At 44.5% G+C, this 16530-nt stretch overlaps 1 protein-coding gene across 1 annotated transcript; it reads left to right on the top strand.

Moving 5' to 3' along the window:
* Nucleotides 1–4450: 4450 nt before the first annotated feature.
* Nucleotides 4451–14558, top strand: PSCA (prostate stem cell antigen). Its single transcript, XM_083749502.1, has 4 exons — nucleotides 4451–4574; nucleotides 8139–8268; nucleotides 12174–12281; nucleotides 14264–14558. Exons 2-4 carry the CDS (start codon nucleotides 8217–8219, stop codon nucleotides 14476–14478), a joined length of 375 nt encoding a protein of 124 aa, XP_083605628.1. The 5' UTR covers nucleotides 4451–4574; nucleotides 8139–8216; the 3' UTR covers nucleotides 14479–14558.
* The last annotated feature ends 1972 nt before the right edge of the window (nucleotides 14559–16530 follow it).

Genomic DNA, 16530 nt, shown 5'->3' with positions numbered 1-16530 from the left:
CGGGTTAAGAACTTTACTTCAGGATGAGAACAAAAATCGTGCTCCTGCGGTGCGGCGACAGTGGGAGGCCCGATTAGCTAAAGTGGTGCTTCAGGTTAAGAACAGTTTCAGGTTAAGAACGGACCACCAGAACGAATTAAGTTCATAACCAGAGGTACCACTGTATTGCATTTAATCTTCACGGTGGATTTGGTTAGACTTAAAATAGAACGGCTGCATGCCAGACCTCCTCAACAGTGCTCACCTTCTGAACGACCCGTTCTGGTGGGAGAAGCTAGACCACCTTTCACCCACATTGGAAAAAGCTTTACAACAGGATCGCCAGATTCTCCCCAAATAGCCAAATGGGGTACCAGAAAGCAAGGGCAGCATAGGTTAGATAGGAGCAGCTGAAGTATCTTTCCACAAGGGCCAACATTGATGCCGAAATCCAGCATCACTTGAGCTCTGCGAGTGCGGCTTTCTCCCAACTGAAGTGCAGAGTGAGGACCGGGACATTCGCTGGGAAATCAAAATGCTTGTTTACAAAGCTATTGTACTCCCAACCTTACTATATGCTTGTGAAACATGGACCACTTATAAACGCCATCTCCAGCTACTCAAAAGATTCCTTCAACGGTGTCTCCCAAAAATTTTACACATCACTTGGGAAGACAGGCAAACTAATACCAGTGTACTGGAAGAAACAAAGATCACCAGTATTGAAGCAATGATTCTTCAACATCAACTTCGTTGGACTAGTCATGTTGTACAGATGCCTGAGGATTATCTTCCAAAGCAACTACTCTATTCCGAACTTAAAAATGGAAAGCGTAATGCTGGTGGTCAACAAAAGAGGTTTAAAGAATGTCTCAAGGCAGATCTTAAAAAATGTAGTAAAAACACTGACAACTGGGAAACACTGGCCTGCGAGAGCTCCAACTGGGGAACAGACTTTACCAAAGGTGTCATGGGTTTTGAAGACACTCGAACTCAGGACGCAAGGGAGAAACGTGCCAAGAGGAAGGCACGTTTGGCAAACCCTCACTATGATCAACTCCCGCCCGGAAACCAATGTCCCCACTGTGGAAGGGCGTGTGGATCCAGAATTGGCCTCCACAGTCACTTACAGACTCATTGTTAAAACCATGTTTATAGAAGACAATCTTACTCGCCAAAGAAGAAAGACATAGGAGCAGTTGAAGTCTCTGTCCCTATGGCTGGGTCTGAGGACACAATGCTAGGGCTGTCACCATAGAAACTTGCTAAGCTGGTGTCGGGCAGAAGCTGAGAAGACTGAACATTCTGGAACAGCAAGCAGCCGGTGTTTATATTGTTTTGCATCGAGGGTGGAAGCCCTTGAGAAGATTCTGGCAGAGGAATCTCAAAAGCCAACCTCAGAGCTGCAGCCTTGATGGACACAGGACTTCAGAGACAGTTCAGGGGGGGAACTAGAGACACATGTCACATCTGAATGTCTCATTTTGCACCTGTTTCGCCCTGGCAGTCCAAGTAACCAAGAGGCCACTGTTCGCTCCTGATGGGGCCCTTTTACTGGGGCTTGCAGGTAGCACACCCCCAAAATAGTTTTCCGGGCTTCTTCTAATCTCGAAGCCTTGATGCGTATACTGATATTCAATTTCATAGAGAATACTATTTCTTGACTTAAGCTTAAGTGTGCCTCTTGAATACTGGGACTGCTAGGGCGAAACGGTTTCAAAATGGCGGCACCCTGTCTACAACTTCATTAACATCCATCTACATGTATGCCACAAATGCTGCATGGATTTTATTAGCCAAAAAATGGAAAACGCAAGAACTACCAACAGTAGAAGAATGGCAGATGAAGATGATGGAGTTTATGGAGCTGGCTGATCTCACCGGGAGAATCCGCGACCAGAAAGAAGAGGAACATCAAGAAGACTGGAAGAAATTTAAAGATTTGAATAGATATTGTAATATTAAAGATATGTAACCACTTGAAAGAATCAATTAGGCCTAGGATTAAACTGGAATTAAATTTATAAATAAGAAAATATACGATAAGGAAAGTTATGTAATATGATTAGGACTGTGATATGGTCTTTTGAAACACTGATATTAGAAACTGCTACATATAATTACTAAGAAATTCAGATGGAAGAGATTCGAGGAAGTCAAATACTATGTTTATGAAGATGGATGGTACTTAATTTTAATTAATTAAGTGGTAGTATGTTGTATGTATCTTTTTTTCTTTTTTCTCTTTTTCTTTTATTCTTTGTTTGGTTTTATTATTGTTAATCTTTTTTCTTTTTTACTATGTTTATCTACTGAAAATAATAAATGTTATTTGGAAAAAAAATCCATCTACAACTTCACTAGCATCTCTCAGTATTGTGAACAACACCGAACTTACCTTTTGTTGGTATCTTCATGAACTTACCTAAAAAGATAAAGAAAACAAAAGACTGAGTTAAGCAATTGGAAAACCCATTGGAACCAGACATTATAAGTTCATCTGAGGTTGGGTAGTTCACAAGTCTCTGTGGCTTTGCACAAGCTTTTGTATTTTTCTCAGAAGATTAATAAAGAATGTATAATGATTTTGGTAATTACTGTGTGTATATTAGTCGCCAACGTTTTGCATGAATCGTACTACTGCCTCCAGTGGCAGCGAGTTCCACAGTTTAACTCTGCGCTGTGTGAAAAAGTCCTTTCTTTTTCTCTGTCCTGAGTCTTTCTGCGTTCGGCTTCACGAATCTTCACCACTTCCAGAGTAACATTTTTATATGTAACTGTTTGTTTTTGTGGTATTTTTGTTTAAGTTGTCTGCGGGCGCTTCAGTTTTTTGCACACCGCTTAGGAATATTTTTAATAGATTAAGCTGTATAGAAAGCTATGAAGCAGCATAGAAATTAAATAATGTTGTTGGCACCCATCTGTCTCAGGAGGCGGTAGAGGAGAGCATCTTTGAAGGTACAGTCATACTGCTGAAAGTCAAAGTGTCTCTTTCGTATTGGTCTCTACAGCCGCAGCTTAACCATGCAAAGTTTTATAGACATCTATCATGTCACTTTTATAGACTTCTGTCATGTCACTTCTTCTTCATATTTTCTCTGAACTAGGAGCTCCCAAGTGTTCCACATCTTTCCACATAGAGGAAAATGCTTTGACCATTTGGCTTGTCCCTTTCTGAATTCAGAATATGCCCAAATTACAGAATCCAATTTTACAAAATCCAAGAAGAAAGCACCAAATGGATACTCCTAAGAATCTTGGGGAACAAGAGCTAAGAAAAAGTGAGACAAAAACAAGACAACTCCATCAATAAAACTAAGCTTTAAAGAAAAACTAAACTAAACAACAGTTAGAATATCCAATTTATCCAAATAGCCTAGTCAAACAAACAGGACCGCAAAGAGAATAGATATCGCAATAGCTCCCACCTAATCTTTTGCATGGCGAGTTCCCACCCCACCCCCAAGGTGGAAATAAAGACACATGACACAATTATTATGGTTAATGGGTGAAAAAAGGCCACAACTTTATTGGTTACAGGTGATGAGCAGTACTGGCTTAGGCATTGGTCCTAAATGACTATATCCGACTCCAGCCCGTCTGGGAAGTCCGGGAAGGGTTAAGCACCAGTAGGGGGAGTCCTGCTGATGCACATCAACTAGGAATTCCCCCGGGGTCACCGCTAGGGGCGTGTCTTAGGCCCTCACCTCCATTGGCTTCGGACAGGGCCACGCCCCCCGGAATCCTTTACCAGACTACCCTTCAATATGTGGGGCAGGTGATAGCGCTTCCTCCCCTCTTCCATCTACAGAGCAATACTAATGCCTAACCGCCAATACCAAGAAGGTTGTGACGATTTGCTACAAGGTAGGCGAAAACCAAGTGGCGGGTGCCAATTTGCCAAGTGGAAAAATTCCTACCAGGCCCCTCAACGGCAACCAACCAAGGTCCATAGCAAGGCCAAGGAACGAAAACCTTATAGGGCAGGAGGGTGGGAAAAGTAGGAACAGCTGGCGGGCGGCAAAAGAGGGAGATCCCCGGGCGCGTCCTGCCTTAAATAGGGCAGGCCACGCCCCCAGAACCAGCCGATTGGTCAGCCAGGGGGGGATGCGGCTGGGAATTCCCCCAGTCACGCGGGGCTGGTCTCCACCCACCACGCGCGTGGAGGAGGCATTAAGCCCACAACCCCACCTCCTCCTAAAGTGGAAGTGGCTTTACCTGAAGCAGTGGAACCTCTCCACAGAGACAGGAAAATATATCTCATTTTGAATGCTGCTCGGCTGCTTAATTCTTTTTTTCTTTTCTTTTTTTGAGAAAAGCAGAGAAATTTAATACCGGGCCAAACAAAGAAATGTGGAATCGGGGGTGACTCAGTGTCGATGTTGTCGTAGATTCACACTTTTGCACACAGTAAAAAGTGGACCAGGCTTTGGGCAGCACCTGTGCCCTGGCTGCCTGATGATCCAGGTAGCAAGTATTTATGACACTTCACCCAGCGCTGATGTCAAATCCTAGCAGGCTGCTGAACCAATAGGACTCGGAGCCCAAGAAGGACCCTCCTTTGCAAGACAGACAAGCCATCCAATGTGTGCCCAGTAAGTCGGCCGGATTCAGCCGTAGTTCAGTGGTAGAGTCCCTGCTTCTCCATACGGATGGTCTGTGGTTGAATCCCTTGTCTCTCGAGTTCAAGGATCAGGGCCAGAAAAAAAAAACCTTCTCTGGCTCACTAAAAGAGGATAGTATAAGGGGCAGTATTGTAAAACTTGCTTTCCTGTTCTCTCTGCGTTGCTGTTCTGAGTTACAGGCAGCTGCAGCAACCTCCGGGTCTGGGTGTGAGTTCAGGAAGCCCCCGGTTCAAATCTTACCTCACGAGCCTCAGCCTTCCATCTGTAAAATGGGCGCAGCGTTGCCAAATTTACAGGGCTCTGTTGCAAAACGTAATGGGTGGGTAGAGCTTTAAAATAGGCTATGGCGATTGATGATGTTGGTGATCATAGCTCATCCATACAGGTCTGCTGCCATCGGTAGAGCCACAAACAAAAGCAGCTGCAACACAAGGATTATTACTGCCTCTATTATTGTTTGCATTGCATAAATATTGACTCTGTGTTCTAAAAAGCCAAAGTGGTGTTTACAGCTATGAGCTTAGAACGTCGTCAAAATCCTTCACCGAGGGAGACCCAAATTTGGCAGCAAGAAAAAAAACGGATCTCCGTAGCACATGCAAATTGAGCGAATGCGCATAATTTCACTCGCGTACTTTGCTCAACAAATTTGCAACATTCATTCAGCTTCTATGGGTAACCTCAGTGATCATGAAAGGCTGGGAACATGAGTAGACCTGCATAGAATTGCACTGTCAATGCTAGAGTAACAGAGCAACTAAATAATAATAATAATAATAATAATAATAATAATAATAATAATAATAATAATAATAATTTATTATTTGTACCCCGCCCATCTGGCTCTGCTTCCCCAGCCACTCTGGGCGGCTTCCAACAGAATATTAAAATACAGTAATGCATCAAACGTTAAAAGCTTCCCTAAACAGGGCTGCCTTCAGATGTGTTCTAAAAGTCTGGTAGTTGTTTTTCTCTTTGACATCTGGTGGGAGGGTGTTCCACAGGGAGGGCACCACTACCGAGAAGGCCCTATGCCTGGTTCCCTGTAACTTGGCTTCTCATAGGAAGGGAACCGCCAGAAGGCCCTCAGCCCTGGACCTCAGTGTCCGGCGGAACAATGGGGGTGGAGACGCTCCTTCAGATATACTGGACCGAGGCCGTTTAGGGCTTTAAAGGTCAGCACCAAGACTTTGAATTGTGCTCGGAAATGTGATTAGACCTGCATAGAACTGCACTGTCAGTGTTAGAGTAACAGAGCAATTCAACAACAACAACAACCTTATGCCAGACTATTGCAGGGCGCAGGTGGCGCTGTGGGTTAAACCACAGATCCTAGGACTTGCCAATCAGAAGGTCGGCGGTTCGAATCCCCACAACGGGGTGAGCTCCCATTGCTCGGTCCCTGCTCCTGCCAACCTAGCAGTTTGAAAGCACGTCAAAGTGCAAGTAGGTAAATAGGTCCCACTCTGGCGGGAAGGTAAACAGCATTTCCGTGCGCTGCTCTGGTTCACCAGAAGCGGCTTAGTCATGCTGGCCACATGACCTGGAAGCTGTACGCCGGCTCCCTCGGCCAATAGAGTGAGATGAGCGCCACAACCCCAGATTCGGCCACGACTGGACCTAATGGTCAGGGGTCCCTTTACCTATGCCAGACTATGTAGAGCTAGAACAAGCAGGTCTTGCTGCTAAGCAGGGATAGGTTAGGACGGTGCCCTAAAGGAACCCTTGGTCTCATCTGCTACATGTTGTTATAGAGCATTGCTTAAGAACATAAAAGAGCTTGCTGGATCAGGCCCATGGCCCATCTAGTCCAGCCTCCTGTCCTCACAGGGGCCAAGCAGATGCCTCTATTGGAAAACCCACAAACAGGATTCAAGCACAAAAGCTCTCTCTCTTCCTCTGATTTCCAGCAACCGGAATTCACAAGCATTGCTTCCTTCGACGGCATGTTAGCATCACGACTAGCAGCCTTTGGTAGCCCATCGCTATCTTTTAATTTGTCTTTTAAAGCCGTATAAGTTGGTGGCGATTTCTGCTGCCTGCAGAAGTGAGTTCCATAGTTGAACCATGCACTCTTTGTTTCTAAGATTCCAACACACTTCCAACCATATTTCCCCAACCTTAATAATAATAATAATAATATTTTATTTATATCCCACCCTCCTCCCCAGCCAAAGCTGGGCTCAGAACGGCTAACAACAATAAAAGTAACACAGCATTCTAAAATCAATTCATTCTAAAATCAATTCAAAATCAAATTCATGGCAACCATTGGGCTAAAGTTCTGTGAGAATTACAGAAGGAGGGAGTCAGGCTGTGCCCTGGCCAAAGGCCTGGTGGAACAACTCTGTCTTGCAGGCCCTGCGGAAAGACGTCAAGTCCCGCAGGGCCCTAGTCTCTTGTGGCAGAGCGTTCCACCAGATCGGGGAAAAAGCAACTTCATCATAAAGTTTTACCAAGCCCCTCCATTAAATATCTCCACAGTTGCTCCTTTCCTCAAGTACAGTGGTACCTCAGTTTTCGAACCTAATCCATTCCAGAAGACCTTTCTGAAACGTTCAAAAACAGAGGCACAAAAGGCGGTCCGCAAATTCAGAGGAGAAAATTGGGGGGGGGGGAACGACTTCAGCAGAAGCCGTTCGACTTCCGGGGCATGTTGGAAAACAGAAGCATTTACTTCCAGGTTTTTAGCATTTGAAAACCGAAACGTTTGGCTTCCGAGACGTTAGACAACCAAGGTACCCCTACTATAAACTTGATTTCTTTAAAGGAGAAAAAGAAAGTCTGAAAACGGACATTCTGCAACAGCTGACTCCTGGCTCAAATCCTGTGGCTTTTTCAGAGTGTGTGGCGTCGTGGCAAACATGCCGTGATTCCACATGGTTTGTGGCAGGGAGTCTTCAGCTGGGCATTGCAGGGGTTGGACTAGATGACCCCTGAAGTTCCTTCCAACTCTACCGTCCTATGACTGTATGCAATCCTCCTCTTGGGTCCAAACAGCTCTGTCTCCTTTGGATACCAACTCCTGATGGCAGCATGTTAGCAGCAAGGCCTGTGGACTTTGCACTGCTTGAAGGTGTCTTAAGGTGTGGAAATAGCTTTCAGGTATAGATAAAGCTTAACCTGTTCTGACTTAGATGCCCTCAGGCATCCTCCAACCCTAAGCTCAGATTGAATTTGGCGGCTCATAATTGGCATCTATGAAAGCCAACAGACCAAGGTATGCCGGTCTGGGTGGATAAAGCGAGTGTCATCGCTTAGACATGTGAGCAGGAGAAATCTCACCCGCCCTGATCAAGCAGGGAAGGGACCATTTGCCCAAGAAAATACCCACCACACCCTATGCCCACCTCATTTTTCATCTACTTAGTTCCATTGCTGTGCTCTGAGTTGCCTAAGGGCACCGCAAGGGCAGGCAGGGAACTTCTGTTTGGAGAGGAAGGTTTGTGATGCCTCACATTCCTGGTGAGAAGAAGCCCCATTGGTCCTGCCAGAAGCTGGACATGACCCTCCCAGTCTCATGTGGGCCAACAGTTACTTTTCAGAGTATATAAAGCAACCCCCAGAAGTGAGGATGTTCTATTCCCTGCGCGACAAAGACATCCACCAGCGATGAAGGCCCTTCTGATCTTCGTGGTGGCCGGGAGCTTCTTCATGCAGCCAAGTAAGTCTTTCAGGTGGTCTTTCTGCATTCTGAGTGTATTTCTTCTAGGAAACTTAGCTCTGTGAGCTGTCAAAACCTTAATTCAGAAGCCAACCAGAGCCAGTGGAGTGGAGTGGAGTTGTTAAAGCTTCAGACTAGGACCTGGGAGTTGTTGTTGTTTAGTCGTTTAGTCGTGTCCAACTCTTCGTGACCCCCTGGACCAGAGTACGCCAGGCACTCCTGTCTTCCACTGCCTCCCGCAGTTTGGTCAAACTCATGCTGGTAGCTTCGAGAACACTGTCCAACCATCTCGTCCTCTGTCGTCCCCTTTTCTTTGTGCCATCAATCTTTCCCAAGATCAGGGTCTTTTCCAGGGAGTCTTCTCTTCTCATGAGGTGGCCAAAGTCTTGGAGCCTCAGCTTCAAGATCTGTCCTTCCAGTGAGCACTCAGGGCTGATTTCCTTCAGAATGGAGAGGTTTGATCTTCTTGCAGTCCATGGGACTCTCAAGTCTCCTCCAGCACCAGAATTCAAAAGCATGCATTCTTCAGTGACCAGCCTTCTTGATGGTCCAGCTCTCACCTGGGAGACCAGGGTTCAAATCCTCAGTCTGCCATGAAGCTCATTGGGTGACCTTGGGCCAGTCACTGCCTCTCGGCCTAACCTACCTCACAGGGTTGTTGTGGAGATTAAATAAGGAGCGGGAGAACCATGTGACCACCTCGAGTTCCTTGGAGGAAAAGGTGGGATATAAGTGCAATAAATAAACGGATTGATCAATTGATCAATCAATTGCATTGCATTTATATTCCATCTTTTTTGTTCTCCAAGGAGATCAAAGTGGCAAAAATGGTTCTCAACCTCCCCATTTAATGCCCACAGCAACTCTGTGAAGTGATTTGGGTTGGGAGACACAGACTGGAATCCAAGATGAGCTTCACAATGCCCAAGTAAGGATTGAAACTCTGGTCTCTGGTACTTGGAAGGTAAAGACCTCCAAAACATAACTTAAACGAGTTTGCTCCCACAGCCCTTATTAGGGTTATTTCCTGTTAACATTCCCCAAGCATTCTCTGAAACTTGGACTCTTAATCAAACCTTCGAGACGGGAATTTTACACATGCCTCAAATGTCAATATTTGCCAGAGTTTTATCGTTTGGCGTGCAACGGAATTTGGCATGTTACGGTCTTTGATATTTGGCATGCCAGAAATTACTGTGTTAGATTCTTGGCACCAGAGATGGGGTAGGAATTCAATTCGCTTCACATTGAAAGGAGAACCTAACTAATTTGCACTTTCTGAAACAATCTGTGGACGGAAATAGAGCCATCCTTCAAAATCTGGAGAAATGCAGTTCTCCAGCCAAACAATACATTTTTTAAAAAAGCAGACTAAGGTAAGGTGTGCATAAAAATGGATATATGCAGGAATTTGGGAGGGGGGATTGTGCTGTCCTGCTTGCTCTGCGTGCCACAATATCTCCCCACCCACCCCAGGCCTCCCTTTCTCTCACCAACAGCTTCCCTCAAAAATGACAATCATATCTCTTCTCCTCAACTTCTGAACCCACAAAGGGTTCTGATATCTTCCCTAGCCTCACCCCCTGGCCACCCTCTCTCCCACCCAGAGTTTTTCCCAAAGGACAATGATGTCTGCACTCTCTCTCTCTCTCTCTCTCTCTCTCTCTCTCTCACACACACACACACACACACACACACGAGCCTTCCTCAGCACCAGGAGAAAGAGAGGGAGGAGAGCCCGCCTTCTAGCTGGTCACAGCCGCACCTCTTCTTCCTCCCGAGGTGACCCATTCAAGCTCTGAGGTATATCCTTGCAAGAGCCTGCTCCTAAGTCTCAGCTCAGGCCTTGTGCCTCTTGCCCCTCCTGGTGGCTCAGACTGTCATTACAGCGTGACAACGATCTAGTGCAAACATAGTATAGAGGGAAGCGATATTCAGACATTCATTCTATTGGGGAGGATTGGTTTGAAAACCTATGTGTGCTAGGTTTAAAATTGCATTGTGAAATGTGCGTATTTTGGCAGAGGTGTCCAGTGCCCTAACACACAGGAGCCAAGCCAAAGAACTTGTCAAATGATTTACCCCTGCTTCCCCTTAACTGTGTCGTTTCCCCTGGTTTATTTTTTGATTATAAGATGGTCAAGGGACGCTCCTATCCTCTTGTACTCATGCAAAGCACTAGGGACACTGATGGGATATGTATCAATTAATAAATACTAAGGTTCCAGGAAGGATGTAAAATTGTTCTTGAACTCTCTCTAACATCTCAGATATGGAAGCTGACAACTGTCTGATTTTGATGGCCTGTAACCTTAAAACAGTTTACAAAAAAAGGGGGATAAAACAATCATTAGGAAGAACTAATGAAGAACTAAAACCTAAACATTAGGAAGAACTTCCTGACAGTAAGAGCTGTTCGACAGTGGAATTTGCTGCCAAGGAGTGCGGTGGAGTCTCCTTCTTTGGAGGTCTTTAAGCAGAGGCTTGACAACCATATGTCAGGAGTGCTCTGATGGTGTTTCCTGCTTGGCAGGGGGTTGGACTCAATGGCCCTTGTGGTCTCTTCCAACTCTAGGATTCTATGATTCTATGATTCTATAATCATTAAGAACAATTGACAACAGTAATTGAAGACTTTTGAAAAGTGAACATAACAATAGAGGGGAAAACAGCTTAAAACTTGCACCAGTTTCCTAAACCTCTGGTAGACTTGCCCAGTGCTTTTTTTCTGGGGGGGATTTAGGGGTACGCATACCCCCTTAAACATTTTGTGAATCTAACTTTGGCCTCATTAAGGGCCAAATTTTCAATATGAGTTGGAAAAGGAGAGTACCCCTAAACTTTTTTTTTATAAAAAAAAAAGCACTGGACTTGCCTAAACAAAAAAAGTTTTTAACAGGTTTCAAAAAGAGTGCAGTGAAAGCACTTGCCTGGTATTATTTAGTGAGCACTGATCCTTAGTATGAATCTTACTTACATATTGTGTTGAAAAATATCGGCTGATGGAGACTATTACGAAACAGTAGTATCATTCCAGAGACACTGTCCTTTTGAGGCTTTTGAGACATCTTCCGCTGAAACTTTTGAAAGACTCTTGAGAGAGTTTACTTTTGAAACTTCCGAAAGGCTATTGTGAAACTGTCCTTAGACTTCTGTTTTGAGCACACGGCTTGGCAGTCCTCGTTACCGCACTGTTATACTGTATTGTGCATATGAACTCTGATTGGCTTCTTCCTATAATTGGAATGATATCATTATTCGATTATATATTCTCAACTAACTATTAGCCTACGTGTTGTGTTTGTATTGTTGTGATTGGTTCTTGTCAAAATTAAAAATACCTAAATACAGATTCAACGTGCTGCCATCTGCCTTATTGCAGGGCAGATTTGAGGGTAAACCATACGCGGAACGAGTCTGCCCCTGCAGCTTGATGGAGGTAGAAACTGTCTCTCATGCAAAAATCTCCAAAGGAATCCAAACTTCAGTGTCTAAAATCCCTGGTAGAGGACAAGGATCCTGAGATCACGTTAAGGGTAGCCAAATTCTGTGTGATTGCCATAAAACTTAGGGAACAAGCTGTGCTATCATAATGATTAAGGTTTTAAATGATAATTTTAGGTTATATATTAGTGACTAAGTTTTAATTTTTTAACTGTTGCTATATCTGTATTGTCCCTGTGATACCTGATTGCAAATTCAAATGTATCTCCATCGTGTTTGAAGACTTCCTTGATATTATATGTGGGCTGGAACTTGTCTGTGACCGAAATAATAAAATTCAAGATTCAAGGTTCTTATTGCAACACAGGGATTTGTTTTTGCTATTAATAGGCAGGCATTTCCAAAGTGTAGCTTTTTCAGTTTGTTCCTTTCCCCCATTAAACCGTTTCCCTCTCTTATAGCTGGTTCACTGAAGTGTTACACCTGCAACACCCAGGTCAACAACAATAATTGCAAAGGACAGCAAAACTGTGATGGAATTGGACAAGTATGCAAAACAGATGTCATTGGTAAGACCATTTCTTAGGTGCCCTTCTTCCTCTGTTGGGTTTGTTATTCCTTCCTCTGTTCCTCAAAAATCGGAACCAAACTGATAAAAAATCCTGCTTTCAAAGTAAACCTCTATGTCCCCTTTTTAATACAAAAGCAGCAAGAAAGGCAATTCTTTCTCTGTGTCCTTTGATTTTCGCTATTCTTATTTTCGCAATTATATATATAAATAATCATTTTTATTAATTTTACGTTGAAGGCAGCAATGCTTCCAAATACAGTGTTACCTTGGTTTACAACCATAATCCGTTCTGGAGGTCCGGTTGTAAACCAAAACAGGTTGTAACCCAAGGTGCGCTTTCGCCAATGGGGCCTCCCCCCAAAAATAGGTTGTAATCCCAGAAAAGGAACACGCACTTCCAGGTTTGACGTGGTTGTAATCCAAAATGGTTGCAAACCAAGGTAAGGTAAAGGTAAAGGGACCCCTGACCATTAGGTCCAGTTGTGACCAACTCTGGGGTTGTGGCACTCATCTCGCTTTATTGGCCGAGGGAGCCGGCGTACAGCTTCCGGGTTATGTGGCCAGCAGGACTAAGCCGCTTCTGGTGAACCAGAGCAGTGCATGGAAATGCTGTTTACCTTCCCGCCACAGTGGTACCTATTTATCTACTTGCACTTTGAGGTGCTTTCGAATTGCTAGGTTGGCAGGAGCAGGGACCGAGCAACGGGAGCTCACCCCGTCGCGGGGATTCGAACCACCGACCTTCTGATCGGCAAGTCCTAGGCTCTGTGGTTTAACCCACAGTGCCACCCGTGTCCCCAAACCAAGGTACCACTGTACCATTTGTCAGAAACAGCAACTGGACAGAAGAACACTCTTGCTCTCCAATCCTGCTTGCATAGCGCTGCCATACGTCCAGATTTTCCCAGCCATTACCGGGATTTCAAATTGATGTCCAGAGTTGATTTCCGAAAGGCGCCGCTTTGTCCCGGATCTTAGACAAGTCAATCAAAAAATTGCATTTATTTGGCATTTTTGCAAATAAAAATAGCTCAACAATTTGGGGGGTTCCCTTTAAAAAGTTCAACAATTATGAAATTAATGGACTATTCAGAATTAGACAAACTGATAGGAAGGTTTCAAAACCTGCGGGACCAGAGATTCTTAGAAGACTGGAGTAAATATTTGAACTATTTGAAAAGCAATTGTCGTAAACAGATTATGCTAGTAGGACTGCAAGAAGTTTTGTAAGGAGGACTATGTGAAATATTGCAAGGAAGACTATGAAGAGAATTATTAGTTAAGGACAATTAAAAGTAACAGAAGAATTAAGAAATGCAGATTAAGTGATAAAGAATGGAAAATCTTCAGAGGTAGTTGATGGAAGTCTAAAATATTGTATAAGATAAGAATGTATGTTAAATGACTGTTGGAAATGATATGTTAAAAAAATGCATTAAAAAAAGTTCAACATTTTTGGGATTTCCTAAAAAAAAAAAATCGGGTGATTTCGGGGTGTCCTTTTTTTACTTTTTGGAGTGGATTTCATGCTCTTTATTCAGCTCATAGTGGTGAGGAGGAATGAAAGTTCCCCCAAAATGTCTGCTTTATATACATTATTTACACAATGGTCTGCACGTGATTGGCTAATTCCTGGATTCTCCTGTAGGCCAATCAGGTTTCACCTGGAGCTGGATTGGGTGGCTCCTGCTTACCAATCATACTGCTGCATTGTTCTAGGACCAATCAGACTGCTGCATTTTGGATCCTATTTTTCTAGGACCAATCAGACTGCTGCATTTTGGATCCTTTTCAACACAGTACATAACACCTATGAATCTCTGATCCCGCAGGTTTCGAATCCTTCCTCTTAATTTATCTAATTCTGCATCGTCCATTAATTTCATTTGCCATTCTTCTTTCGTTCGGTGATTCTTCTTGCTCCCATTTTTGTGCCAATAATATTCTTGCTGCTGTTGCTCCCGATCTTCTTCTTCCCAGGTGTCGTGGGCCTTTTCAACGTCATCTCGAAAGAATGTACCGCGTCCTGTGATCCTTACTTCAGCGACTTCAAGGTGGGAAGAAGGAATGTCTCCTGCTGTTCCACCGACCTCTGCAACGTCAACGGAGCCTCCGACTTCAAGATGGGTTACATCCAAGTGACCTTGGCCCTTTCCGCCAGCCTTGCCTGCATCCTTCTCAGAAGCAGGCTCTGAGGAGAGGGCTGCCTGTGTAGCTGTACAGAAGAGAAACCAAATCTAGATTCTTTCCCACTAAAGTGACATTCGAAACCTTATAGATCTGTTGAACAGCACTGACCGGTCTCTGCTGCTGCGAACGTGGGTGTCTTTATAGAGTTACTTATTAGGGATTATGGGAGTTGCTGGACACACCCAAACCCCATTCCGGTGTAGGGCGTAGATGTTGGCCAACTTGATGATTCTTCAGGTGTCCTAGCAAAGTACTAGAAAATAGAATTGTAGAGTTGGAGGGTCATCTAATTCAACCCTCTTCAATGCAGGAATCACAGCTAAAAAAAACCCCTCTGTTTGGAAACCTCCAACGAAGGAAAGGCCATCACCTCCTGAGATCCATTCCACCGTCAGACAGCTCTGTCAGAAAGTTCTTCCTCGTATTTAGTTGAAAATCTCCTTTAATTGCAATTTTTGAATCCATTCGTTTGAGTCCTACACTCCAGAGCAGCAGAAAACAAGCTTGCTGCGTCTTCCGTATGACCGCTCCATAGATTTTTGAGTATCATACTAAATTTCAATAGATTTTGGCTGATGATGTCCCAGTTTTCTATAACAAGCAGGGCTGTCGCCAACACTTTGCAGGCTCAAAAGCTAGGCGTTGTGCAGTCAAGTTAAATGCCACTTCTGAGTGATGTTGACAGACAGGAGTATTTGAGAACCAACCTTACACTTGGGCAGAGATGATCTTACGTTCTGCTCACCTTGTGAGTGAGCATGTGGTCTAGCGACAGAGCTGTCAAAAGCTGGGTTTTTAAAACGTTGTCGTCTAAAAAAACTCCCAACAGCCTAGGAGGCAAATCATCATACCTAGATGTTGCGGCTCTAAGCTCTAAAATATTCGGAAACCGCTCCCCTCTAGCAAAGTTTCCAATAGGATTAGGGTAGGAAACTCATTTGTGCGTGATCTCTGCTGCTTCAGACTGCAGGAAGTTAGATGTTGAAATTGTTGAATGAAACTGGGAACTGACTTGTCTGTTTTGAGTCTCGGATCCATCCTCTTCAGGAAATGCAATGGCACGCAGTGCACTTTCGCTGCGTGGTGCTGAGTCATTCCGCTTCTCCAGGATACAGCAGCTTTTCTTCAGCAGCCATGTGTCTGTGTGTAAGGATTTATCAGCATGGCAGTACAATGGTACTTATGGATCATAGCTGTCAAGTGTCCCTTATTTGGCGGGACAGTCCCTTATCCCAGCGCTATGTCCCGCTGTTGTCCCTTATTGATGAGGCTTCATTTGGCTGCTGGCTGGGCTTTCTGCCTTTGGCTCAAAGGTGCTCAGAAGCTGAACATACCTGTGCCCGGAAAATCCCTTATTTTGGCTGCTGATCCCTTATTTTCGAGGCAGCTGGTCCCTTATTTTCAAATCTGTAAGTTGACAGCTGTGTTCTGGATGCAAAAAGGATCCATTCCAGAACCCCGTTCGCATCCTGAAGCAAACGCAACCCGTGTGCGCAGGTCGCGATTCGCCGCTTCCATGCATGCATTTGACATCATTTTGAGCGTCTGCGCATGCGCGAGCGGCAAAACCCGGAAGTAGCACGTTCTGTTATTTCTGGGTCGCCGTGGAGCGCAGCCCAAAAACGCTTAACCTGAAGCATATTCAACCCGAGGTATGACTGTAAAACTCTCATACACAGCTTCTTCTATTCTGCGAAGCTTTAATGGACAGCAGCAAAACAATAAGTCAGCCAGGAGAGAGCGACGACATGTTGCCTTTCCTTTGCAGCCAAAACAGAAAGTGAGAGTAAGTTCACAGTCGTGGGAACAGGACGTCATTTCCCTTGAGCTATTAACCCTGTAAGCTCTGGGACTCCTCGCGGAAATGCCCCTTCATGGAGGATGAGAACATTGGAAGAGCCTGTTGCATCAGGCCAGTGGTCCATTTAGTCCACCATCTTCTTCTCACAGTGACCAAGCAGATGCCTCTATTGGGAAACCCAGAAGCAAGATCTGAGCATAAGATCAACACTCAACTGATGTTGTAATGCATTGCTATCTCTATGGAGGCAGAGCAA

The sequence above is a fragment of the Podarcis gaigeae genome, assembly GCF_964106915.1.
Source record: "Podarcis gaigeae genome assembly, chromosome: 7".
In the NCBI taxonomy this organism is placed as follows: Eukaryota; Metazoa; Chordata; class Lepidosauria; order Squamata; family Lacertidae; genus Podarcis; species Podarcis gaigeae.
This window is presented reverse-complemented; position numbering and strand designations above follow the sequence as displayed.

Bases quoted from the DNA above. Each gene is read 5' to 3' on its own strand.
- PSCA (XM_083749502.1), top strand. From the start codon at position 8,217: ATGAAGGCCCTTCTGATCTTCGTGGTGGCCGGGAGCTTCTTCATGCAG. The intron at 8,269-12,173 runs GTAAGTCTTTCA...CCTCTCTTATAG, and splicing joins GAGCTTCTTCATGCAGCCAA to CTGGTTCACTGAAGTGTTAC. The intron at 12,282-14,263 runs GTAAGACCATTT...TCTTCTTCCCAG, and splicing joins ATGCAAAACAGATGTCATTG to GTGTCGTGGGCCTTTTCAAC.